The 27,175-nt window shown below is 40.3% G+C and overlaps 1 protein-coding gene across 1 annotated transcript in view; it reads left to right on the top strand.

The window, feature by feature from the left end:
* The window catches only part of LOC117155306 (uncharacterized), a 37,268-nt gene extending 11,688 nt beyond the window's left edge, over nt 1-25,580 (top strand). Inside the window, exons 4-6 of the mRNA XM_033331154.2 lie at nt 3,343-3,642; nt 23,282-23,452; nt 24,659-25,580. Coding sequence (XP_033187045.1) covers nt 3,343-3,642; nt 23,282-23,452; nt 24,659-25,128 — 941 coding nt within the window. The 3' untranslated portion in view covers nt 25,129-25,580. The remainder of the gene's footprint in view (nt 1-3,342; nt 3,643-23,281; nt 23,453-24,658) is intronic.
* Nucleotides 25,581-27,175: the final 1,595 nt, after the last annotated feature.

Here is a 27,175-nt window from a genome sequence, read left to right as displayed (position 1 = left end):
AATCATCAAGGTCCTACTCGATAAGTTTTGCATCTTTTCTAATAATTCCTTTCTAAATCGGTTCTTACATTTACATTATTGCTGTGTCAATTTATCATAAAGCTCGCTAGTACGAAAATATAAATCGTACGAAGTACTGTCAGATCAGGTAAATAACGAAATTATTTCAAGTAACGGGGCTCGACTGCTCCGAGCTGATTGGCATCATTGAAGAGCAGAACCTTGCTTTGTCCTTCTTTCTGAGAAAAGGATATTTTTACCATAAATTTTCACGAAGGAGAAAAATCTAGCAAATAGAGAGAGAGAGAGAGAGAGAGAGAGAGAAGGAGAGAGAGTATCTTCGTACAAGAATGAAAAGGAAAGAAAGGAAATATTCGACTTCTCTAGAGTCTAGACTGACCTGTTTTCTATACCATGGAGGAATAGGAATTTTCTTTATCGTTCCTTCCAAGAAGAGGACCTTTTCTGCGATAAATTTTTACGAAGGAGGAAAATCTAGCAAATAGAGAGAAAAATAGTTTTGTACGAAAGCAACAGAGGAAAAAAGAGGAAAGATTCGTGTAAAATTCTCGAAATGCTGGCAGACCACGACGTGAAGGAGGACGTAAGACGAGCGGAGGGAGGGGTCCGTTATTAGAGAGGAGGAAAAAGCCGCGCTATTTCCGTCCTCTGGGGCTGCCACACTTTGATTAGATAAGCCCACCACTCGTGCTGCGGAGATTGGAATTATTGTTCTCTCTCCCTCCCTCTCTCTCTCTGTCTCTCTGCTTCACCATGTTCAACGAACAGGCGAAGGGGCAATCGGTGAAGGTGTTATATCACGATCGTTCTTGTTTATTGTAATTAACCGCCTTTCCGCTTCTAGATTCGGATAGCAGGTACGTTTTCAGATATCCCGAACAGGCACGACGCGATAGCGAAGTCAAGTCTTGATGATCTAACATTCGAAGAGATCCTTGGTGCTCTGATGTTGGATCGGTCGAAGAACAATCCTCGTTCAGGTGTGTTAGATCCCCTTACGTAGTTGTGAAAAGCGTGAAACTAATTAAATACCGTGACTCGTGTATCAATTCACTTCTTTCGTCCTTGTTTAGTATATTCGACGATCCTGATTCTAGTCGTTTCATTTTTTTCACTATTCTTGGCAGACATAGAAATCCGAATAAAAGTTGTGGAAATTTAATATTTATAAAACTTATTGTCGTAGCAAGTCGCTTCTTTGGCTCTTGATATATTTTACGATCGTTACGCTCTTCTCTTCATTCTTCTTTAATAGAAACATTATTTAATGGAAACATCGAAGAAAGCAAAAGAGATTGTAGGAAAAGAACCTTGAGGAAAGTAGTTATGAGAACTTAAGCAAATACATTTTGTCGTATCAAGACACTTTTTCCTGTAATATATTCGATAATCATATTCCTGATCTTATTTCTTTTTAATAGAAACATCAAACACTAGAAGACACAGCGAGAAATCGAAAAGAATCTCTTAGAGAAGAGTTCAGAGGGAAAATCTCTCGAAAGGTGTAATTGAAACCTCTGCCTCGTAGAAAGGACGAAAGCGCGCTGCCTTGCTCTCCTCCGTCGCAATCCGTGATCCATTCTGAATTATCCGCCGCCGTGCTACATCCCATTCTACTTTGCTCCTCTTGAATGGAAACACCTCGGCGAGCCATCCAAAAAGAGTGTCGGCCGATACGTTTGGAGCATTACGAGCGTCCGGTACGTGAGAAGTCGTGGGATCCGGTCGAGGAGCTGAACACAGAGCTCCCTTGTTTCTCCTGGCCCGGCGATCGTGGTAGTCGGTAGCGAGGAATAATCTTGTAGGCATCGGTTGGCGCACCGGAGCTGACCATCTGGGCTCACCGACAATTTCGTGCAGTTTGCGGTCGAACTTTATTTGTCGTTCGCCCTCGTGGCCGAAGTATCTCTCTTCCTCTCACAGCCGAGCGTATTTTCTTTCCTCTTTCAACTACTATTCTCGTCTTCCTTTTCGTTCCTTCTCTCACTGGAAGAATAACAATTTGCGCCTCGCGAGCTCCCATTCTGGGCTTCCTCTTCTGATTCCGAGAGGAAAGGGGAACGTGCTCTACATCTCTCGATCGACGCCGATCCTCTGCAACCGTGTGCTCTTCGAGCGAAAAGTGGAACGAGAAGATCTTTTTTCAAGGAAACGTAAAGGAGAAAAATTATCCAGAGCTTCCTATAACGATCGATATTTCGCGAATAAAATGCCAGAGGTTATATAGCCTAGTGATTTTGCCACTGAATGTCCTGTTCAGTGATTACGTAAGCACTCGAGCCTATGCACGTGGCGCATAATGTGCATCGCCGTATAACGATACACACGGACTGCGTGCATATTGCGATCCGCCCCAATAGAGAATCGCCATGTTCGCTGTGTATACTATGCAGGCAACGCGATACTTGGCTCTGCCAGAGCTCCATCAATTCACCGGCGGTGGTTGGAATGTGCGAGGAATGCTATTGAAGTCGATCGAGACGCGAGCCACTCAAATTTCTTAATTATCCCTCTCTATTGGGCTAATTGCACAAACATATGTCTTCCTTGTCCCTCTTCGTCCAGGATGCTGAACATCCCTGCTTTGGATAGCAAGATTATCCAATCTTCCTTGCGTCTTTGCGCGCTTCTACAAATCTCTTTATGTTTACACTTTGAATTGTTAATTCAATTAATTGTTAATCGTACCTGATTCTATTGGCATCGTATTCTTATATTTCAATCTTTCTCTCGTTTCACTCAAAAGGAAGAATTTGCATAAATACTCGTTGATGCATGTGAAATGCGCAGTCGTTTTTGCAAGTAGAAATTTAATCGCACGTAATTTCCGTCAAACATTATATTTTTAAATGGGGAAATTACCATATGAGTGTTTACTAATTAGTTTAGTTATGGTGAGTTTATAAAAATGATCAGTTCTCCGGTCCAAAGTTTCTTGGAACGTAGCTGTTTTTCTTCTACTTGAAATAGAACAAATACTTGAAATAGAGCAGAAAATGGTTTTAACTTTTCACATTTCACAAATAGTACATAAATTTATATTTCCAGCAACTTCATGGTAATTTTTCAAATTACATCTTCTTAACATTGAATGTATGTGACTTATAGCAGATTTTGGGAAACAACATTTTATATGCACCAACCCAAAATGTTTTAATCTTAGAATTAGAAAAATTCGCAAGTTTTGATCGAAAAAGACTGAGAGAATGCAATAAGATTAAAGTTGCCTTCGGTTTCGTTTAGGATATAAATAAATTCATTGACGCATAAAACGCTAAAATTGGAGTAGAACTGGAGAGAAACGTGTTATTTATCTTTCAGGGCAGACACATATTCCTGGATTGGCGCGAGTTCCCGCATTATCCCGAGTTCCTGGACTGGCACGAGGGACCTTCCCCGACGCACCAAGCCCGTTCACTCCCTACCTACGGGAACCAGAGCCGTACAGGAGGAATAAGCATCACGTCGGCAACAACGTCACCGCGAATTCGGTTAGTGGTGCCTGTACCAACCCCAACAACACCGATCCGACCGCATCGCCTGCTTCCAGTACACACCTCGGGGCTAATAGTGGCTCCTCGGCTCATCAAGATTGCTACAAGCACAGTCCTCAGCATGGTGGTGAGTCTCACACCTTTCACTATAGCTTTCGTGCCTCTTTGTCGACTTTAACGCTGTAACAGCAGGCTAATTTCCAACATATAGCGTTGTTCATAAGTTTTAGGACGTCTATGTGATGTTACGTTTATTGGAAGATTCTGATAGATTTTACTTTATTTGGTATCTTATATCGTAAGATGCGAATTTTGAAATATATGTGTATATTACATACATGGAATTTGACTGCATAATGTGAATAAAATGACAAATTTCTGTTAAAACAATTGCAAAATAGAAGCGGTGAGAAATTTATACTTGGTGCCTCGATATAGCTGGTAGCGTAACTTTCAGGTCAATAATTAATAAAGTATGGTTTAGGTCGTGTCTGTTGGACAATTTAATATCCCAAAATATTTGAAGTGGGAAGGTAGAGCTAATAAATAAGTAAAGAGGTACACAATATCGTGCACTAGGAATTAACACACACCTGACGCTAGTGTAACATAGTGTTAAGCTTTGAACATTCGTGAATTTCACGAATCATTCTGGTATTCTGGTAATAACGACTTGTTTTCTAAATTATAATTAGTTTAATCGAGATACAGATATAAGACAGTTTCCTTCGATTTCTCGATACAGTGGATTACAAATATAGACGAAACGGATCGGTTAGAATCAGAATATCCAAGCTACGTGGCTAATTAATTATCAGAGCTACTTGCACAATTGTAGTGATATTTTTAATAAGATCTTACGAGTCACGTAAAACTCTTTCCAGCCATGCAACGAAATTCGTTAACTTGTGACTTGTGAATTTTCTTCAGTTTTCTTTCGCATTTTTTAGATTCTAACGCTAGTTCGATCGAGTGAGTGCGAGAAGATAGAGGCCGTGTCTTCCGGTCTGTTTGCTCCTTTCGTTTCGATAGCGGATACTCTTCGGGCATCATCATCTTTCGCTCACGACCAGCATCCTCGTGGCTCGTGGAGCGACTCGAAACTACGCACAAACCCCACCCAACCCCTTCTCCTCTATCAAAATGGGGAGGAGGAGAGGCGATGGCGAGGGATCAAGAGGAGGGGGGGTCTGCCGTTTCGCGAGGTAATAGTTTCATACCTCGTTCCGGCTCTGCACCCTCTAATTCAACGTAATAACGACCTGTTCAACCTGCCGTTTCCATCTCTTCTCTCGCTGATCTCCGCCACGATTCACCGTTGGATCTCTCTACCACGAGGCAAAAGTGTCCTGTCCTCGCATTGTTACATTCTCGTTGTGCTCAGTAAACAGATTTATCCACCGTTTGATTCGTCTTTCCTCATCATTTATCATGAATCATAGTCTCTAGGTGGAAAAAATTCTCGAAAATTTCTGGAAATGGTTTAAATTGATCTGACAAGGTTAAGCGGTAACTTTTTAAGAAATATTTCGAGGCCAGTGAAGGTATCGAAAGAGTCGATAATTCAAGATGCAAAAAGGCGGGAAACTCGGCAGCCAGTTTATTTCTGCATGGCTCGTCTCGCATCAGCGGTCTCGACCTGATCAAAGTTAAGTAGACGCGCCCCTAGCTGGCAAGACCTCTTTGAAGCTACGTTGCGGTTTCTCTTTGCCCTAATCTCCTCCTCCTCTTCGACCTCCGCTACCTTCTCCGTCGATCGTGCTACCTTCCGGGCCAACTTTACTGCACCCGTGTCACCTTCCTGGATCGGCCACCATTGTAATTACCTCATCTGGGGAAGCCAACTTTCCCTCGCCATTCTTCTTTGGTTCATGCAAGACAGTGGTTTACATCTTTTCTTTAACCCACTGTTTGTGACCAAACCGTGTTATAACTGTGTGTTATATGAAGATTACAGGGGAAGTACAGGATAGGTCGCACTTCCTATCTTTCGCAGGGAAACGGTTTTGAGATTTAGCACTTTGTCAATTAATATCATATTATCGGACTTGTTTCTGTGTTTAGTTCTGGCACGAAACATGTAATTTTTTATCCTCTTAATAATTTTACAAATTTTACTCGTAATATCAAGACTACCGAATCTGACTACAAAAATTTGATACAATTAAAGAAACTCTTCGAAAAAGAACCCTTTGTTGAAAAATAAGAGTATGTGCTACGACTTCTTTTGCCAATGCTTTACAAGCAATAAAATCACGAAAAAGTTACTTTGGCGACCCCTCAAAAGGTTTGGAAGATAGTACATTTTTCGAGTCACGATCGGGATCGTTCGCCCGTAATGTAACTATTTATACGCCTATCACATGAATGGAAATCTCAGGCGAAATGCTTGCTTTACCAGTCGCTCATTCATCTCTCCTCTCTTGCTCTTCTCTTTCTTCACGCCTAATGAGCAGATGCAAGGGCCGGCACACGTACGAATGAGCTCAGAGTGCGAAATGAGCGTCGGTGGATGCAATTTTCTTCCTCCTCCTCATCGTCTCCTCCCATCGTAGCCGAGTCTCTCTGTTCTTCGGTGTTTTCGAGGCAGGCCACCGATTCAGTGATCCCCACTGAATTTACAGTCCGTACAACCTACAAGACAGGCCCGTGCACTCACGTACGACTCACGTGCACGTCTGCGTAATACCAGGGATCGATCGAGAAGCGATCGATCGATCGAGAGCTGGATCCATGTTGTTTTTGCCGTTCGCTGCTGGCACGAACTCCTCCTTTTGTTTCGGGCTCGGTTCGCTTGCGATGCCAGACGTTGTTGAATCGAACCTCTATTCCTCCCTCTTGCTCCCCATCTTCTTCGTAATCTTCTTCTTCTTCGCCATTTCGTCTCTCTTTCTGCACCGCCACCGGTCTCTCCTTCGCGTGATTGCTCTCTAAATCTCACCTACATGATCACTGTCGATCGTGACTCGGCCAGCTACGTTTACGGACTATGAATCAAACTGCCGTGCCTGACTAGACGAGGAAATTTTCAACGCTATTAGTAGACTGCGTGTATTTATGCAAATTTAGTTTTTTATGAACGCAGTTAAAGAGCCAGGGCCCAGAGAAAGATTCGTCCCATCCACTGAATATTACAACGAGGATAGCACTTTGGATATTTCGCATACTTTTGCAAGTATCATGCGCGTTCCATCCATGTTTGCGCATTTAAACTTTCTATAAATCAAAACACGCATTCTAGCTATTAGGTTAGATGAAATTTCTGTATTTGTTTTCGGCAAACGAGTAACGTGGTAATACATACTTTCTACTGTATGAAGTATCACAACGAGATGCAAACTATTTGTGGCTAAGAAGATTGTGGCTATTAGGATGGCACAAGGACAAGAGACATGTATCGCTGTCTACAAATATTGGAACACCTGTTAGTTTCATAGAAAATATGATAATTCATATGAATTACCATAGATTACCACCACAGAGAATCGATTAATCGGTGAAATTTTTGTATGCAAGGTAACGATTAAAAATATAGAGAAAAAGTTTTCGGCGATTGTTTGCAAGGATTGTAGAAAAAGAGGGATTAACGATAGTATATTGACGACTATAGTAATTCGATTGGAACTTCATTGACAAGATTTTAGATAAATTAAGTAGGTAATCGAAACGAATGGGATCATTTATGTTTTTACCACTAAAATCATGGCAGTTGTTTCTCATCACAGTGTTAATTAAATTCCAGAATATAACACATACGATATGGGCATAAAAATTTCCTATGACAAGTATTGGAATACTTTCATGAGCCAGTGTTCCAATCAGAGTAGCATTCCGCTCGCCAACCTTCTTTCCAATCTCGAACACAGTACACGTTTCTATTCGTCATAAACGCACCAGAAACAAGCTCATACAGCAACAATCTTGGCTAGAAGGTTTCTGCAGGTGAAGAAAAAAGGGAAGCGAGCGTTATTCCTGTCTCTTATAATATAACCGTGTCCGTTTCTCGTCTTCTTCCCTGGAGTCTCATCTCGAGTCGTGATCGGGGTAATAAGGCTCTGCCAGTGGCAAGCGGGCCGAGTACCTGAAGAGCTGGTGCAGAGAATCGAAGGAAGAAGGTTGCAAGTCCTCTTGCCTGTTGGTCGAAACGAGAGGGGCGAGAAGAGAAAATAAAGAGGACAGGAGAGACAAAGATGCTGTTGACGTAGTAGGGGTAAGGATGCTGATTATGGGGTGTCAAACAATCACGCTGATTGTATATTCTCCGCTCACTTCTTCTGTCTGCCTCGACGTTTACTCGTAGTCGCAACCCGAAAGCGGTGGATCTGTCTCGCTTGCTCGCTCGGCTGCTTTCTTCGAGACGTCGCGTCGTAGAAAACGTAGAAACGGGCAACAGCAAGGAATTACGTTAAATTATGTTAGACAATGTCTTCTACCGTTTAGTGTCGAAACTAGTCGAGATTCTTTTGAGGCAAGATGCATAAAAAAGGAGAGGAACAGTTTGTCGTCGCATCAAGTTATTTCACGAGTGTGCTCCTTAAAGATTAAAGTGATCCACTTTTTGCAAATTTCTTAACTTTACGATACGATAGATAATTAACTTTCGGATTTTTATTTCATTCGATGACTAGACAGAAGAGTTTCAGAATGAAATGATTGGAAAAAATGGTTAGAGTAATCTGATAGATTGCAACATATTGAAAATATGTAGGTGAAAAATCTACGATATTCTGCAAGGGGCAAATAACATTGGTTTAGTTATTACGTTGATTTAACATAATTAATTCAGTCCTCGCGATTAATGCCGATAATATTTCCTAAATATTCCATAAGGTGACAGAAACGTGTATTTAAATTACTCAAGATTAGATGCAGAGATAGTTTCGCTGTGGAATTTATCAGGCAGGAAACGTCACTCGCGATATTTTACATTTGTGACCTCTATTTTACTCAAAAACGCAATTCATACCCGGAAACTTCGATTATAAAGATTGCATAAATATATTTGTGTATCTATTTACCGGTAATTGGATAGAAAAGTTGAAGAAGCGAAGGGGAAACGAAGGAGGCAAAGATTTTCGAATCTCGCGATTCCCACGTGCCTCCACTCGTGGCAGAGAACACGGCTGCCTCTCTGCTCGTTTCTCTGCCTTTTTCTCCACCTACTGATGATTGTCGTGTTTCTTACTCGTGAACGAAGATTTTGTCCGACGGGGCTTAATGGAAGGCTAGTGCGTGCTTGTACGGAATCATTATTCTTCCTTGGGATGGTTGGGAATTTTAGTTAAACGGTACTCTGCTGCTATAATAAGATAGAGAGAAAGAGAAGGAAGAGAGGCCTTTGTCGTTTAATGTCAAGCTGCGGCCGGATTCGCATAGAATTTCATCTGGAAAGTCAGTTGCCATTCTCTCGAACGCGGTACTTCTTTTTAATTCTCGCGGCTGGTATCACGTGTGGTTGATTAAATTTCTTCGTCACGTCGGCGCCTTCGAAGCGTCTGAGGTCTGCACGGGGAAAGGGTTACCTTTCTTAAAGGGGTGCGAGGCAGAGAAGTTGCCAGGCAATTAGGAAAGTGTCACACACACTCCTTTCGCGAGTCTCCCTCGCAACACGCCAACCCCTATCATGCTCTATCAGCAGGTTATTAACGTACAAGCTTAAACTTGCCGCGGGAACTCTAAAGGATCCGTGACACATTAGGAAACGTGCAATCAACACCCTCTTTAAGTACATCATTAACTATGAAAGTCGGCTTGCTCTTATTTTCACAATGATTCGAGAAAATATCAACGTCCTGGGTCTTATTTCTCAGAAAATATGTTTCCTGGTATATACAAATTTGTGGAGATTTTAATGCATCAAGCATTCTTGGCTTCAGTTTTCTAGCTTTTTAGAGACGAATTTTTCTTTCAACATTAATATAATCCCTTTTACGTATTGTGCACAGACATTCGTAAAGTTAACATCTTTTTAGCTGTAATTAATATTGAAATACGTCGATGTATCGTTGCAGACTGTGAACTGCAGAATGTGAAATGTGGTTCGTTGGAGGTACTGGGTTCTGGGTTCCATTAGGTGAATTGCGTGAGAAAAATTATAGTAACCCAATAATCTTCTACAAGTTACTTTGGCACATATCGTACCATTAGCCTCGTAAGAGTTGAAAAAGTTCCTTCGTATACTTTGCACATATTTGTGGGAATTTTAACGCTCCTTTCGCTTACTATAAGTCAGGACGCGTGTAAGTAAGGAAACTTGGTCGCAAACGAGGCTTCGATGCTCACCGAAATGACGAACGCGACCGCAGAACTTAATTAAACTCGTAAATCCGTCGCCACCGTCGTCCCAGACAGCCACGACCGTTGTTGCGCCTTGCTACTTATTTCCCTGCTCGCAGTCGACCAATCACTGAACTCTATTTTGAATTCATGCAAACGCACCCTTCGTACGTTGCAACAGGACATCACACTTCCTGAATGGAATCTTCCCTTTCGTTAAGAAAAAATGATCCGTAGAATGAAAAGTTTCAACGAGTCTCTATTCCAAGTATCAAACAGCTTTAGGAAAGATTCAAGTACTTTTCGGTTTTCAGTGTCTCACAAAAGCTATTTCAACACTTAGCGTAGAAAACTTTGTATTACATATGAAACGTGTGAAAGAGTTTAACTTGAAACCTGAAACTGGAACCTGAAAATGTGTACAGGTTACAAGACATTCACTGCAAACATACGGTTAGTAAAGAATTAGCATATAATACGAATACTGCTCTTAAACGCAGTATTATTATTATTATTGCTAAGGATGAATATGTGGCTCGTTAATACAGCGAATACTTGTCGAATACTTGTTCAAATACTTCAGCGATCTTTACAAAGTACGTGCTTGCGATAAGTATCTTAAAACCTCTACGTACATCTTCGAATTGGTTTTAAATTTTACCGATACACAGCCATAGTAGTCGTGCCTCATTACAGTGCTAATGAAATTTTTTAATGTTTCATGTAATACACATAATATATGTTCATAAGAACTTCCTGTAAGTGTTGATATACTTTTGCGAGCCATTATAAGTACATTCAGGATAATGGAAGGAGAACTGGACGAGATCCTCGGCTTCCGCAAAATGGAATTTCAGAAATTCCTGGGCTGCGGTGCTCGGTGAACTTTATCGCCTGTCGGTTTATCGCGTATCCTGGTGACACGACATCCTTCGTGTCCGTCCAATCAGGCGCGCACTTGGCGGACGACTCAAGGAAACCCGTGGTGACCGCTAGGCCAAGACCGCGATAATAACCGGGACGAATGGAACGTTTCGTTTCCATGTATTCCCCCTTTCAAATGCTCAGGATCCAACCGAGGTGCTTTCCGGAGATAGCCGGAAGTAGGTTCCTCGTTGCCTCGTGATTCGATCGCGTTTGATCGCTCCATCCAGCAGATAAACATCCAGTAGACGACAAGCTGACTCAAATAAGCGACAGAGCGTAATCACTTTTTATTATTTGGTGTCTCTATTTTGTCTTTATTATCTAAGATCCTTGTTGTTCAAGATCGGAAGATCGCGTTTTCTATTTTTCTTTTTTTTTTCTTGTTCTTTGTTAGAGAGAGTTGTTACAATTTATTTGATTGTGTAGAGAGAGAGAGAGAGAGAGTTGAGAATCTAGGATGAGATAGACGAGTTTTGGCACGAGGGCTACTCTTGGGAGGAGGGTGGATTGAATCGAACCCTTCGCCCCGAACGCATCCACGCTTTTCCCACGACGCTCTCTGCTCGTTCGACGTACACTGTCCCCGGCTGCTTACCACTGAAAAATTCGTTTGTGGGTATTTTAAGAATGTAGCTGATTTCTAGAGACATTTAGTGAAAATAGAATCTTTATAAAAGAAGAAATATCAGAAAATATACGGATATTACGTATGAATATGGATATATACGAAATATGAGAAGAATTTGTGTTTCGCAGCTCAAGAAAATTCAGCTCTGGAAGGCTCAAGTTTTACAGCAAAATTATTGTCGCATCGTTTTAATCCACTGTTAAACTATTAAATCGATAGAAAAGATAGCTTCCAAGAAACAATATTCTCTAAATAATGACACGCTTTGCAAACGAATTGCGAAAGTCAGCGTGGATAAAAATTTCTGAAGTGGATCGATTGGCTGGCTGATGGATGAACTGGCCGAAAATCGAGGCGTCCGGCAATCATCAGGATACTCGTTCGAATCGATCTGAGAGATGATCGAGGGACAATCTCGAGCAAATCGATCGAGGTCGATCCGCCGGCTCGAAACGTAGAAAGAATTGAGCCGGACGAGCGAAGCGAGAAAGCAGTTCACGATCCAGAGGATCCCGCTTCCCGAGATCGTCATCCTACCGAAACATCGGAGCAAAAACTCTCGAAAATCTTGGATATAAAAAGACGGCTAGGCTTGTTGCAATAATAAGCGCTTAGTCGACTGAAGAAACGGAAAACTGCACTTCCGACCACGTTCATCTCGCGTTTTACCATTAACAGTCATTTATTTGGAACAGTTTCTTTCATCATGAGATAAAAAGCATCGTGACTGCTCCAGGATTATCTCATTGAATCGAGTGTTTCGATTGTTTTTTGAGGAATTCTTGGTGCATCGCGTCCTAGAAGGAAATTGCAAATTTTCACACGCTGCACTTTTACAACTGTTATTTGTTTTGATATCGAGTTTTTTTAAGTACAGAAGTTTGAGCGCTCGAGACATTATTTTTAAAATACACCCTAGAATTTATGACTATATATATATTTTTTGAGGCATTCGATACTAATTATACATTTACAATAAAATGAGCTATTGGCAAGAGGTAGAGTTGAATAGTTTGATTTTCATATTTCACGCGTTACTTTCTAAATATTAGACAATATTAAATAGGAATAAAAGATAATCAACATAATAATATACCGATTTTCCTCAGTTTCTGTTCTGCTTTCCAAACCACTCTCAGATTTTTCATTAATCGATGTTGCAGTAATCGATGTTCCAACAGTTAATATTCTATTGTATATTTATTTTGATAAATCTAAAAATAACAAAACATTAGAAGCAGAGGAGTGTCAGTGCTTAAAAAGGGAAGAGCTTTTGTACAGTAAGAGATCAGATACGCTCGCACGAAGCAGAAGCTTCTATTTAATAATGAGTTCCTCGCCTCATTCTCCATTCGTCTCGCGCTCCTCCCCGTTACTTGGCCAAACCGTAAATGATGTTGGCTTCTGCAAAAGGATTTAAAGGTCCCACCACGTTTCTCGTAATGTCCTGCCGTTCGCAGAAATCCTCACAACGAATTACCATACTATTTCCTAACCGGTCGCAGCTGTCTGGTATTCATTCTTGATTCTAATCACGACCTTGCCATCAAGTCTTTGATTCTGATCATTTTAAATAAAATGAAATTATATATATGTTATTATATATATGTTATTTAAAAAATTTATGATTTTATTACGCGAAAACATAGCTAAGAAAATTGTTTCGTTATGATTTTAACAAGATGATTCCTTTCTTCTTCTTGATGTTCTTGTTAGATCTCGTTGAAATCCAACCGCTTTTGTGACTAAGTCTCCGCTCTAAGACCACCCACGACACTTTCAAGACCGACTTTACATAGTCGACGCGATTTCGAAGCCCGGAAATTCCAGGGATGCTAATGTTGCCATTAATCTCGGTGACTTGCCCGACTCTCATGCAAAAATCTTAATCTCGCAGGGTCATCGCTAACAAACGCATATTTACGTTTGTTAACTTACAATAAAGCTTAGCAAGCGTATAAAATGGAGAAATGGTTAGCTGTAAATTCAACCAATTACGTTACGGAAGGTTTTATAATATGGGACATACCATGCTATCTGTGTAGAATGGCTTTCAAGTTTTTCAAGTAATGTTATATTAAATTATAGAATTCTTAAGTTTATTAAATAGATTTACGGTACATATATAGAGTATAATGTCTAATATACTTTGTATTCACACGATTAAATAATTATTCGATTCGTTTATTTTTTAAATATGAAAAAGTACAGAATGTCCTGTATTTTGTAGGCATAAAACAAAGTTTTTCAAGTATCACGTTACTCAAACATGCCATTTTGTTTTATATTCCTCTTTCCACGAAGCTTTTCAACCAGGATCTAAATGAAATTAATTTGTCATCATATCTGCAACAATTCGAAAAATAAAACACGACGTTACGAGAAAAGCAAAGAGACGTACTTATAGAGAGAATTGAAAAGTGAAACGAATTTAAAGGAAAGAGGAAGGGAAAGAAAAGCACGAGATGAACCACCGAGATAGTGAACGGAAGTACCGGTAAGGTAGACGAATTAGGATCGAAAGGAAGCCCATACTGGCCAGCCTTCTTTTCGTTACACAAAATTCCTGTACTCGTAACATCTCAGGTACATTGGCTGGATCGTGTCCGGAGAGAGAAGGAGAGCAAGCAGAGGAGAAAAAAATAGGAGAAGGAGAAGACTAAGCAAGGCAAGAATAAGTCGAGGGAGAAGAAGAGGAAGAAGAGGTGGAGGCAGTTACGTGATCCACGCTCGAGAGGGCACGGATCTTCGTCCCGATCTCGAAAGATCCTCTCATTTTACCTGCAGACGATTTTGGTCGTCTATCAGTTCTCCGTCTTTTCTTCGTTTTTCCTCTCCTTCGTTAGATGTCGAACAATACGGGGCCAAATTGAATTACGCCGGCGGGCGTGAACTGTAACATCAGGGTGAGGATTCTTTAACGCGATCGAACCATACAGTCTTCACCGCAAGGAACCTCCTGGCCATGAATTTTATTCATTTTCTTCGATACACAAGTATGTATGTACTTACATTGAGAGCAAAATCCATTAAGCCACGCTTTTTCTGAACAACGGTTTATATAGCATTAATTCATTCCAATAAAGCGTATCATAAAGCGGCGAAGGCGGGTCAATTCTGACTCGTGCAGTTTATTACATTTTAGGTTACCATACACGTTACTTAACGTATTAGCTCCATATCTTTAGCTCCTACATTACTTACCGCACGTTACTTTTTCTCAAATATTTCTGAGGGTTTCATGGTACTCTTTCGATTTATATTAAAAGATCTGTATGATTCTATCGTCAATGGTACAGTATTTCCTTTCAGATTATTCAGCGTTGGCTTCGTCCACTTTTCAATCTCAATGTCTCATATATAAGGTGATCTATTTGAAGTTTTGCATGCAATTATCTCTCGAACTACTCGTTATTCCAGCAACACTTAATTTCTCGCGCGAAGAACATCCTATAACAGTCAGAAATCTCATCTATGTGGTCGTACCTCTCAGATTTCAACGTATCCTTTGTATCTTTAAATGAATCTATCTGTTATCATTTAGCCGATTCTACGATGAATTCATCGACCTGTAACATGTTCGGCGTCTCGAACAGAAACATTAATCCTGATGTAATAATAATTATCTCGGCAAAGAACGAAATAGCGTAGAAACGAATTCAGCAAACTGTCGATCGGAAATCCAGCACGTGCGTCGATTGATGTTTAACAAAGTTGGAAAACAGTTTTCTAAGAGCGTCGTTGGTTCCTGAAAAAGCGTATTCGAAGACAGACGATTCGTTTGAGCTCGCCACGACAAATGGTAACTAAGTGAAGTATCGGAGATGTCCAGAGGAGTCTTTACCTCGACCTGCTTTTTTTCCAGTCGAACCTTAATTGAACGCCAATCAACCATCCGATCGACCCGTGATCAATTGATTACCACCGATCGACGACGCTTTCGTTGAAATCTCGCGATCTCGCGTTCCCTTCGTAGCTTGCAGCAACATAAAAGGTAGATACTTTCTTGTTCCTTAGGGTAAATCTGTTTATTTTGCGCAAAAATGTAATATATGTGATGGAGATTTGGAAGGCTCCTTTCGGTTCTTCATGCGGCCAAATTGAATGGTGGCTCGAACCCGCAAAGTATTCTGCTTGCACGCGAACATCTTCTTTGAAATTCTTCAAGGTAATTGACGACTCTTATATTTTTGTGTCGTACAGGCCTTCGATATAACGTCGAACTAAAAATAATCTTGATTATTCAGAGTGTCTCAGGGTTTAACAATCAAATTCTATGGTTCCATAGTCAAAGAGGATATATTCTACATAGTGATTCAATAATATATTACGTGTCTTGTATGAAACTTTTGAAAATTTTATTTACTTTGTTGCAAGAGTAAAATTTGAAACCAATTCGAAACTAAAGTACATAAAAGTTTTAAAATATTTCATAAAACATTAATACGTATATAACATACCTAGCTGAGTGAAACATATACTTGGTGTTAGTAGCGACACCAATGAATATTATGGATTATTAATGAAATGAATTATCGTTTAAATACTTTATCGATCTCTGTCAAACTTTCACAAGATTTTCAATTATTATCAAATATCGATGCAATCATAATAGTCGCGTTTCACCGTAATGCGAAGGAAATTTCAGAAAGTTTTGCTTTCTTTCTCCGCGCTCGTAAAAGTTTTAGCATACATAGTACATATACCCATAAAAAACTTTGAGAAAACAAGACGTAAATTACTTTATTTGGCGTTTAACATACAACTATAACGCGAGAAATAAAGCATCGACGCGAAGATCCAAAGAGGATGAGAAGAAGAAGAAGCTAGGAAATTCGCGTGTCTACCGATGATAATCGGTCGAAATGGAGTACGGGGCCCGTGAATTTCCGGGCACACCGGTGATGGGGCCTCTCCATTCATGCTCTTCATTCACCCTCGAAATTACGAGGCGCGTGTGGAAGAGGCTCGAATGAAAGTTGCGAAAGGCGTCTCCTGAAAGGCGACGGGACAAAGGGGAAAAACAGAAGGAGCGGCTGCGGAACGAAGAAAAAAGAGAAAAGGTGGAACAGAGTCCGGAGATCTTTTTCTCCGCAGTCGAACGCGCCGGAGACTCCTTGTGCCGCTATTGTTCGTTTTCAGGAGCAAATTGCGGCGATGCGTGCGTGCAAAACTCGCCTCTTCTGCGGCCGACGCCCTGTTAAACAGATTTTCTTCTTTCAGAACGATTGGAGGAGATGAATGGAGAGATGAATGGAAAATAACGAAGAACGGAGAGTACAGCGCGAAAACGCAAGCAGGATGAACGAAATTAGCAGTGGATGGGCATTGAAACCGTCGTCGAAAGCCGCCTACTTTTGAGAGATTGACGAACCGTGGATGGTCCTTCTGCAAATTGCCGGCAACTTCGCCATTCGTCTCGCGTTTCTTCCAGATTCGTTGTTACTTTCTCACGTTTCGTGTGTTGCAACTTCAATCGTCGTACATCATGCGGGAATAATACCGAATATCGTTGTATCAATCGTGGATTCCTTATCCTTTTTTGCGGAACTTTCGGATTTCTACGCGTTTAAAGGATATTTAGAGATACAACGATACGCACCTAGGAATACACAGTAATACTCTTTTCGATAGGATTTTCTAAAAATTCTCTCTTCAAGTCAACAATCTTCACGTGGTAAAACGAGGACTCTTCTTACACGTCATCTAAGACTGATCAGTCAGTATCCTTTTTATCAGCTTTCTTTTCTATTGTATCCAAAGATTGAATCTAATCTCGCCTCGCACAAATTGATCGATACGAGTCACTAATTTAACACGGTTTTCGATACTTCACTTTCAAGCAACATTTGGAACGAACAGCGTGAATTTCGTGAAATAAGTCGATTTTTACGTGGTAAATCTAGAAAAAAGTCATTGAGGTACATCGCATCATGCAGGACACACATACGATATACTACATCGATCTCTAGTTCTAAATTTGAAATTTTTGATTCTTTTTTATAATAGATCGTGACACAAGACTATAGGCTGCATACATCGATCTGTAGTTCCGATTCTAAGTTGTAAGGTCAGAAGATTAGGAGAGGAATGGAAAGAATGATTTTCCTCGTAGATTATTGAGTTAGCAAGGACGTCAAATAACGATCGTGCTGGTAGTCGGTTGCTCGCGATCCCGAAGTCATCGAGGGGAAACACTATCCTCGGGACAGGATACCCGGTGTATAAGAAGAAATCGCTGATGGTAAGCGATACGCAAGGCAACAAGAGTTTCCTGGCCGCTCGTATGCGTAAGACTTCTCTCTCTCCTCTATGGACGTTATGCAGGGTTTACCAGTGTACACGCGGCCTCTTGATATGTGTCATACACGTACGGTTAGCGTGTGTCGACATTCGTGTCGAGCAGGAATATCGAGACGACGCAATATCGACTTACGTTACACGACCAAACGAGCATCTATCTCGGTGGGAAACGAAGCCCCACGGCTTCGTCTGTTCGACGTTGTTCGTAACGTTCGTCCTCTTTTCGATTCCGAAACTTCTTCTCACAATGTGTCCACTGACTAAAGAATTCCAAGTTCTGACAAGGCAGCATTTATTTCCACTTGCAAGTTCTGGTATGAAAATATTCTCTGTTCGACCCCAAACCTTCTTTTCTACGCTGGCTAAAAACTCCCAGACTCCAGCAAGTTCGTATCTATTTGCAATTTAAAATTCCGCTTTCAAAATGTTCCATGTTCTAAATACGTTCGAAGCTTAAGTATTTTCAGGCTAAGACGTGGACGTTCATACTTCTGCACTTTGGTACTAGAGAGTTCGCTTGGTTGAAATTCTTGGCTCAGGCCAAAGGTTAGGGTGCACAAAGCAGCAGCCTAAAACGTGTCAAGGACAATTTCCTTGGATATTTTGTCTCCTGTCTCTGGTATTCTAGACTTTGAAACTCCAAAAGTGTCCCAACTTCTCTGGGAGGGTAAGGTAGAGTTATTCGAGTCAGCGAGGAGAAATTATATAAGAACTAATAAAGAAACGAACGATATAATTTTAATTATAATCTCGTAGTGTCTTCAACGATGCTAGAGAGATTCAAATTACCGACGGTCGCTGTAAAAGCTATCTTAGGACGTAGCGTACCATTAGTCTAGAAATGGTTCAGATATTGGAGATTAGGCGACTAAAATAACCCTTACCATATCCTACTCTATGCAGCTTGTTAGTTACCAACAATGGAAACGATCCAAAGTATCTACTATCGTGTTGCCACTTTCTTTGTGGAATAGATGATCGGCAGACCACTCGATCGTTGAAAGAAGAAGAAGAAGAAGATGAAGCCGATCGAAGGAACGGGCTAGCGGTAGCATGAAGCTCGGTGTGGGGTGGAGAGTTAGGTGGGAGAGAAACCGAGAAACGACGAAATGACGGCGGTCGATGGACGGTTCGTTAAGTAGATGGCTGGTCGAGAGACTAAGCACCAAAACCACCTCACTGTGGTTTCACACCCGCAGAGCTACGGACAGAGATCCAGGGAAGGAGGAAGAGAGACACGAAGAGAAGGAAGTAGTAAACAACTCGGAGTTCCTTTGGTCAGGACTCGTGCGTTCCTTTGGTCAGGATCAACGCCGATGTTACACCTTATGATTTCTTCAAAGAGTCGTCTGCTTGTCGATCGAGCGCGGTGACCAACCCTGTAACGATATCGAGATCACCGATAAATGGAAATGGTCTATGGGAAAGTTCGATCCGCAAAGTTGTCCTTACTCAACATTGCAAATCTCTGGTGTCTGCGGTTGAAACGATGAAACTATGAAATCCCGAGTGTCGAGAATAACGCGATTTCATCTCATACCAATGATCTGTCTTCGCTTCTTAATCTATTATTCGTTGATCTACTTGATCTTGGAGAGGATGTTTCGGTATACAACTGTATTTTTAGAAACAATGCAATTCGCTCGGGAACAGGAGCGAATAGGGAATGATGTTTCCAATGAAATGAATATTTCATTCGATGTTATGCTTGAAGAGGTTTTCAGACAACTTTGTTCTTTGTTCCTCTGATTTATGAAAACCTTCTCTTTGACGATTAATTTTATCTGCCAAGGTGGTTCAGTGTATGACTCAATTCTTGCAGGAGACCGACAATGTTGTGAATAAAAGTGAATACAAGACGATTGGATATCACAGTTGATGTCTTTCTTGATCGAATCTCGAGACAAGTTCGATCTCCTTCTTTTCTTTTTTCCGTAATTCATAGAAACTGTTCATTTAGCGATTAATGGTACCGTGGTTCAGTGTGTAAATGAAATTTTTTCAAGAGATCGACAATGTGTGAATAAGGATGAGTAGAGAATGATCAAATATCCACCTGATATCTTCCTTGGTCGGATCTCAAGGCAAGTTCGATCTCCTCTTTTTCATGATTCATAGAACTAGCCTGTTCCCTGAAGAGGCTCGAAATGGACTATTATCCAACAGATGGTCGACCCATGCTGGTGTGCTTTGTTTTGTTACCGTTGTTCCGGTAATTGCGGCAAATACACGGCCATTTTCGGTAATCACCCGCACGCCCCCATCCCCACGGTGCGCGGTCCCTTTTGAGAATTCCGAAACGACCTCGACCTTCTCTGGTCGGTAGGCGTAACGACAGTTTTGCTAGCGGATCTTCCACCCGCGACCTCGACCTGATCTTACGGCGTGGCGGTTCGAACGCCTTCCTCGAGAATCAAAGCGTAGCTGACAAGGAAATTCTTCGGTAAGGAAGTAGCTTAGCTTCCGAGATTTTTATAATATTTCATCAAACTCGTGTTTATCGCAATCCAGTAGAAGGCTTTTTCTTTATTGGAATAAGATTATAGTCGATTCGCGATTACAGTAGAACTCTGTTTGCGTAAAAGCCGTTTATCTGAACTTCATTTATCGGAGTGTATTTTTAGTTGTCAATTGTCCTCAGACAAGTTCGTAGAAATTGAATTCTGTCGCAATTGTTAAGAATATTTGGCAACACTGACACGTTCAGCTCCACTACGAAAATTCACAAATTCCAGTTAATTCTAATATGTCCCACGCGTTTCAAAATACGTCATATAAGTCGTATAATTTATAGACTGACAATATTCACAGTGTCGAAGCGATCAGCTCGAAAACGTGAGATTCGCTTAATCCTTCACGGAAGCCATAAACGTCGAGACTTCTCGATAAACGACACTCTAATGCAACAAAGTAAAATACAGGAAACGTTTTAAAGAGGCTGCTGCCATTGAGTTCAGCCTCGACAGGTTAAATAATTTGACTTGGAAGGCTCGCGGAGTGTAAAGGCCTGTCCGTAGGTTTACGAGGGAATTAGCAACCGTTAATTACAAAACCGCCGTCTGTTTCTTGCGCGGCCAGCAGCCCCTCATAATCCAACGCGGGACTACGAAGCGTGCAGTTCAAGTCAATGGCGAAACCCGTGATTTATCGCCTATTAAAATCGACGGTTTTCTAATCAATTCTCTCGGCGACTTCCCCGCCTTGACCCGAAAGGTTCTCCTGCTTTCCATTCGCACTGTAAAATGTAAGTTTCTCGCCTATTGTCGACCGAGTAAGACGGATCGACAATCGATCGATTTGCCGCGGGAAATCGGAGTCAAATCTCTGTAAAATTCGACTTTATTCTGCAGCTACGCGATCTGCTCGGCCGAATCAGCCGTTTTCACTCAAATAGGAAAATCTTGTGGCATATCTGGTAGAGTGGAATACCTAATTTCGTAAGAACCGTATTTTTTTTACGTTTAGGTAAAACACAGTTTGCCAAGCTGACTGAACTGGTGAAATCTGACTCTGACTCGAAGATCTTTCCTTGTATTTACAATAATGCATAATAGGCGTGACTTCATCGTATTTTCATTTTTATTGGAAATCAGGTATAGTGGAAATTAACTATTTTCCGTTAGTTGCAAATTTGCTTAATATCTACTTTGACATATTTCTAACACTATAGTTGAATGGATATGTATATGCTTAATCTAAATTCTAAATTGCAACTTGTGACTTGTAAAATTTCGCTAATAATATTAATCCAATTGTAGGAAATGACTCTGTGAACAAAACGCAGGTTTCGAAAATTTTTGACAATATAAAATCCGGAGTTTTCGAAACTACTTTCTCGTAATAGTCCTTCTTGGAAGTGGCTGGGCGACGAACGCGCCCTTGAGAAAGCGTGTTTTGTCATCGGGCCGACGACTATCCGCCGAGAATCATCAATGCCCGGGCTTTCCACCGAGTCTTCCCGCTAGTGAACGATTCTCATATTATAGTCATCACGTATGCACCTCTGCAAACATGAGACAAACCTGCGAACACAAGTTCCTTGAACTCTTTGATTGACTTCCTAAACGTTTCCTCGTATCGTACGCGATACAATAACGTTTTATAATCTTTTCCTTCTTTTTTTTTTTTTTTTTAATAAAATAGAACGACCAATAGAAATGATCGAATCATTGAATAAATACTCGAAGGCCAACAGGAAGCAGACTATAGTGTTACAGATGTCGAATGAAAGCTGAAACGGCCAATTGAGAGGACGAATAAAAAAAAGGGGGGAGTGAAATATTGTGTGTCGATGTTGGTTCTTTTCGTGAAACTTTATTCTCGATCTCTGGAGAATACGTATTTCATAATCACAAGTCAGTCGCGTTCAGCTTCGACGGAATAATGGCGAGTAATAATTTTGCCGAATCATCGTTGACTCAGCGTGCGATATTTTCCTCTCTGTATTTCCGTAACTTTTACCGGTTGCTCGTCTCGTCATTACCGCGGAGGTAGGTACTTGGAAATTCATTGCACGTCCGACGGAAGTCGCGTACTCTGCGATAAATATTTCAAGAGATGATAATTAATATCGGATAATTACTTGGTATAAATGACGTAGACCTTGTGATTCTTACGCTGCACCTACGAAAAGTCACGTATTTTTTAATTGTCCGATTAGTACGGATAGATGTTTTTGCATTTTTTGAGAAATTTAAATTGCAAAAATGAAGATAATATGAAAAGATGTGTATCTACGTGAAATATCCAGAGTATGGAGTGTTAAATTATAAATCGAGTAGCTAAGTTCATGAGTAATGTACTTGTCTTTTGTATGTTACATGAAAATGAAAAATTATCTGTAATTAATCAGTAATCAGCGATGTTTCCTTCTTGAATTTCATAAAATTTCGATAGTAATAACCTCGATTGTTTTTCACAATTCAGTTCAGCAGCAAGTATATTTTAGATATTTGATATACTATTGCCTATTATTATATGTATTCTACGCATCTTTGCATTTTTAAATTTATTAAAATTGCAAGGCTGGTTATAATATTTAATGAACGAAATGAGTCCCTGCCTCTGCTTCCCAAAGTTCCAATTCTTTAGTTGCATTCATGGAAATATAAATTTGTATAAACATCCGTGACCAATTAACGTGTACTAGCAATCATTTAGACTTCCGGCATACTTCGACTCCGTGAGTCATTTCAATTAATCTGACGGAGTTACTCACTCAGAACACCGTTACAATTTTACAAACAGTGCGTAGAATCGAGTCAATCGCCTATGAGTCTTCTCCTTGGAATCCCGTCCTATGAGTTGAAAGTATCCAACGTTTGTACTCATTGTCGGTATACTGAGAAATATTATGCGAATTATTATGCGTTTATGGGAAATTTAAAGGTGCGAATATGCATAGATTGCATATGTATGATACATAAAGGTATATAGAGAAATATATAACTCTCAGATATTTATACATACATAAAATGCACATAATTGGCAAAAATATATAAAATATTCAAATATAATAGATATAACAAACTTACTCTTTCAATTATTCTCATAACGATATGAATTCGCGTAAATAACCACAGTATGATTATTAAAAAATTTTTCTAATGGATTGCAATGATTTTTGTTGCAGATACGAGTACGGCTGCTGCAGAGTGGACTTACCCATCTGCAGCATCTTCTTATCCAGCTCCACCAGTAAGCAGTGGTGGCTCGTTTTCGCCGATTCCTGGAGGAGCGTTTTCGTATCCAGGGGAAGCCCTTTCTCATCATCCCACGACGGAACCGGTACCATTACCCACTGGTTAGTACCAAAATATTTCTCAATCCTTTCAGTGTATAGCACGAAAGCAAACCATCAGATATAGCGATTTTATAGTAATTTTAAATTTTATTTAAAATCGTAGATAAAGGAACAATTGTTTTTCAAATTGTTCGTTCTAAACATTTTCATTACTTTATTACACTGTAAAAGGATTAAATACAAAACAGCGATTTGCATTCATATCTAAAGGAAAATTCTGATATTTAGCCATCTCTACGCTGTTGTGACGCAGAATATTTTCCAAGAAGGCGTTCTTCCTCTTCTGTGTGACGTAACCACTTGTTAACACCAGTAAAATACGAATAATTCGTATAATCTTGTTATTTTTGCCAGATTCTCACATACGTCGCTCATAATTGTTATCACAGCGAAATTGCTGACACCTGTTTGATCGCTCCAAACAGAACACCTTTAATCTCTTAACAAACACTTCTAGTTCTAGATATACATATACCTATACATCCGCTCATTAATACAAAGACACCCAGGTACAGGAAAACTAGATAAACCTGAAACACCATAAGGAAATTATTAAACCTCCATATTTGAAACCTCAGATCGATATGAGTAAAGAACTCACATATTCAACAAATCTCATCAATTATACTTGCATAACGAATATTCATATTAATACGTTTTTGATAATATCTGCATTGCCTCTCCAACTATACCTTCTATTACATATTTCATTTTCTATTTATTATATTCTATATGTTACGTCATACATACTATGCACGCACTAGCTACTAAGTCAGACTTAGATTTCATACCATTTAATTCAACGAGGGTCGCGCTAAAAAATAGTAGAAGTACCAATATCTATGGTTATTAATCCATTATTTCCCTCTAAAATTGTTGCAAATAGCATTCGCAACTGTTCTCTGGATCCGTGTATCTTAAATCTTTATCTCGTACAATACAAAATTCTAATTGATTAATTATTTCTCTAACGATCTGGATCAATTAACACGTTCAGTTCGAGATCACCGGTTGTCCTGATCTACAACCAGAAACGTCTATGCTTTTTTCTCGAAATATCTGAAATATCCTCTGTATAAAAACCACTCGACTAACTTACTCGTTTCAACCACGCTTCAACCTCAGCCACAGCCTCCAAGTATCCGTTCCTTCAGCAGAAACTTACATATCTAACAACAACTGCACAGTCTGTCTCAAATCTTGCAGTTCTTCCGTCAGACAGTCAACAGGACACGTACACGCCGAACTGCGTCTCCATGTATCCAAGTCACGGAACCTCGTCGACCTCGTTGCCATTGGTACCCAGCAAGACCAGCGATCCAGACATCTTCGCGGGCGGTGGGACAGGCAGCGGAAGTCCAGGTTATCACTACGGTTCCTGGACCTCTGGACCAGCTACGCCGGTCCCGGTCGCCTCACACAATTACAATCCAAACTACCAAGGCTACTATAATAATCCAAGCCAAAATTACATCAGTCCAGCGCCAATGGTCCTTTATCCACAGTTGTACAGCACGGTGAACCAGAACCAGATTCATCTGCATCTGCATGGTGATTTGAGCGAGGAACAGGTCACAATCGCTGGCAGCAATCTGACGATCAGCAGCAACAGGCTGGAGATCGGAGTTATGGGCGAAGAGAACGAGCAAAGGAACGATGTATGGAGACCTTACTGAAGGGATTTGTAAACGAGTCTGTGACTTTAAATGTTATAAATGTGATATCGATGAAACGATAATGTTTGCAATAGAGAGTTGAGAGAAGGGTCGAGCGAAGGTGTTAGGAACTTGGTGATGTAGTGGTAGTGCTCGAGGAAATGGTCGATTTTTCGCGGTCATACCAAGTGTGATTGGTATCGACGGTGACTGAGAACTGGAACACGAATGTGTAGATACGCTGTCGTCGTGAGAAAGTCTCGAGGTGTTAGGAAAGGATCTCGACTCTAAGAGCGTCTCTAACTCGATCGTTTAGAAAAAGCATCGCTGGAGGAGCGCGTAGAGGGATCAGGGCTCGATACGCGGCTGTAAATTGAGCCAGCGCGTACGTGTATCCGCAAAGTGGGAAGATAGTCATGTAACATTGTAAATACAGATATTTTCCATGAAATAAAATCTTGCCTGAACAGGTTCCTGCATGCCCCCGTTCACTAGATCCACCACGAGGAAGCTTCGTATACGTAGGAACGAATATAGACATAGCATTAGTAAAGAGTCATCGAGAACATCGACGATTTTTCGTTCGTTGTTTCTCGTTCCTGTCATTAGCAGGAAAAATGTAACAAAGGTAGGATCAACGAATTAATCTTCTTCGCAATTCGAGTAGAAAAATCTTGATACGGCATGGAAACACACATCTGCCCACAGAGATATGTGGTTCTCCCTTTTTTCAGAGGGCACAGAGGCCACGAGTAATCCTTTTTACGGGCGCGCTGCAAGCTCTATTTAATATTTAAAGCATACTGGAAATGACGAACGAATGGATAGTTGCGGTCTACGTCACTGTTCCATCCTCTCTCCCTTTACTTCCAACCCACCCTGTTTTCCATTCTTTTTTCCATCGGTTTTACGAGCCGACTAAAAAACATCGTTCCTCGTTTGTACGATTTTCTACGAAGTAAAGCAGAATATTTCAGCTCTGAATGTTCCTTGAGTTGAATTAAATATCTTCCTCGTGTAAGATGAAAATTAAGATTTAGCGATAAGATTTCTTTAAAACTGTGGTAATTGTGGATTGTGGTAAATAATCGAGTTTCGAGTCGATAATGCAAGTTTTTAGAAATTCTAAAACGAAGTTGTATTCTACAACAATTGGAAGGATTAGAAAGTTACTTGAGCGTCGAGTCCCAAGCGAAATTACTGTCTGAATGAAGAATTAATGGATTATCCAACGATTCTGCTGCCAAGCTATGCGTAGAGAACAAATAGGATGTTTTCCTGATTACAATTAGTGGATAATGACCAGGTTCGAAGGAATTCACAACCATTTTCCTCTTTCCATTGAGTTTTCCAACATTTCCTTTGTTCGCTCCATTGGTTTCTATTTCGTATTTGCATTTCCACGTAAATAATTATCCCAATATTTTACAAGCTCGGACAATCGTCTCACAATTAATTCTATTGTATTCTTTGAATCACATTTGACGCAATTATGTTTTCTTACTTTTGTTGCATTTTCTAGGTTTTGACAAAAAATGTTCGGATGATTTTTATAAAAATTTTGTTAAAATATTGAAAATACTTTTTCTAAAGTAAAAGTGAGATTCATAAATAAAAATTCGAGGACTACAGCAGGTAAGTTATTAAAGATAATGTTTCCTTCGTTTCAAGGAACAAGATATAGAGTGACTACAAAAAGCATTCGCACACCGTTGTGTCTGTTATTGCATTTACGTACTAATTAATTAGGTCCAAGTACATTAGTGGTACTTTCGTACGACTACAAAAATTTAACACGTGCTATGAAAATGATATAGTAGAACCTAATAGAATATGTTTCATTGAAAAAAAAGGAAGTGTGCAAATACTATTTGTAGCCATTGCATAATACAAAATTCTAAATAAAAAGAATTGAAAAATTCCACGACACAGAATAATCATGGAAGGCGTAGTCTTTGGAGGAACAGAATCTATGCGTGAACTTTCACCAAAGAAACGTGACGTTCCTCTGCGTTCGTCATCTTCTTCAGAGGTTGCACGCTTTCCCGCTTCCTCTTCGCTGATGTTT

Source organism: Bombus vancouverensis, chromosome 12 (genome assembly GCF_051014615.1).
Source record: "Bombus vancouverensis nearcticus chromosome 12, iyBomVanc1_principal, whole genome shotgun sequence".
NCBI classification, from domain to species: domain Eukaryota; kingdom Metazoa; phylum Arthropoda; class Insecta; order Hymenoptera; family Apidae; genus Bombus; species Bombus vancouverensis.
Note: the sequence above shows the minus strand (reverse complement) of the source record. Positions and strands in the feature narration are given on the sequence as shown.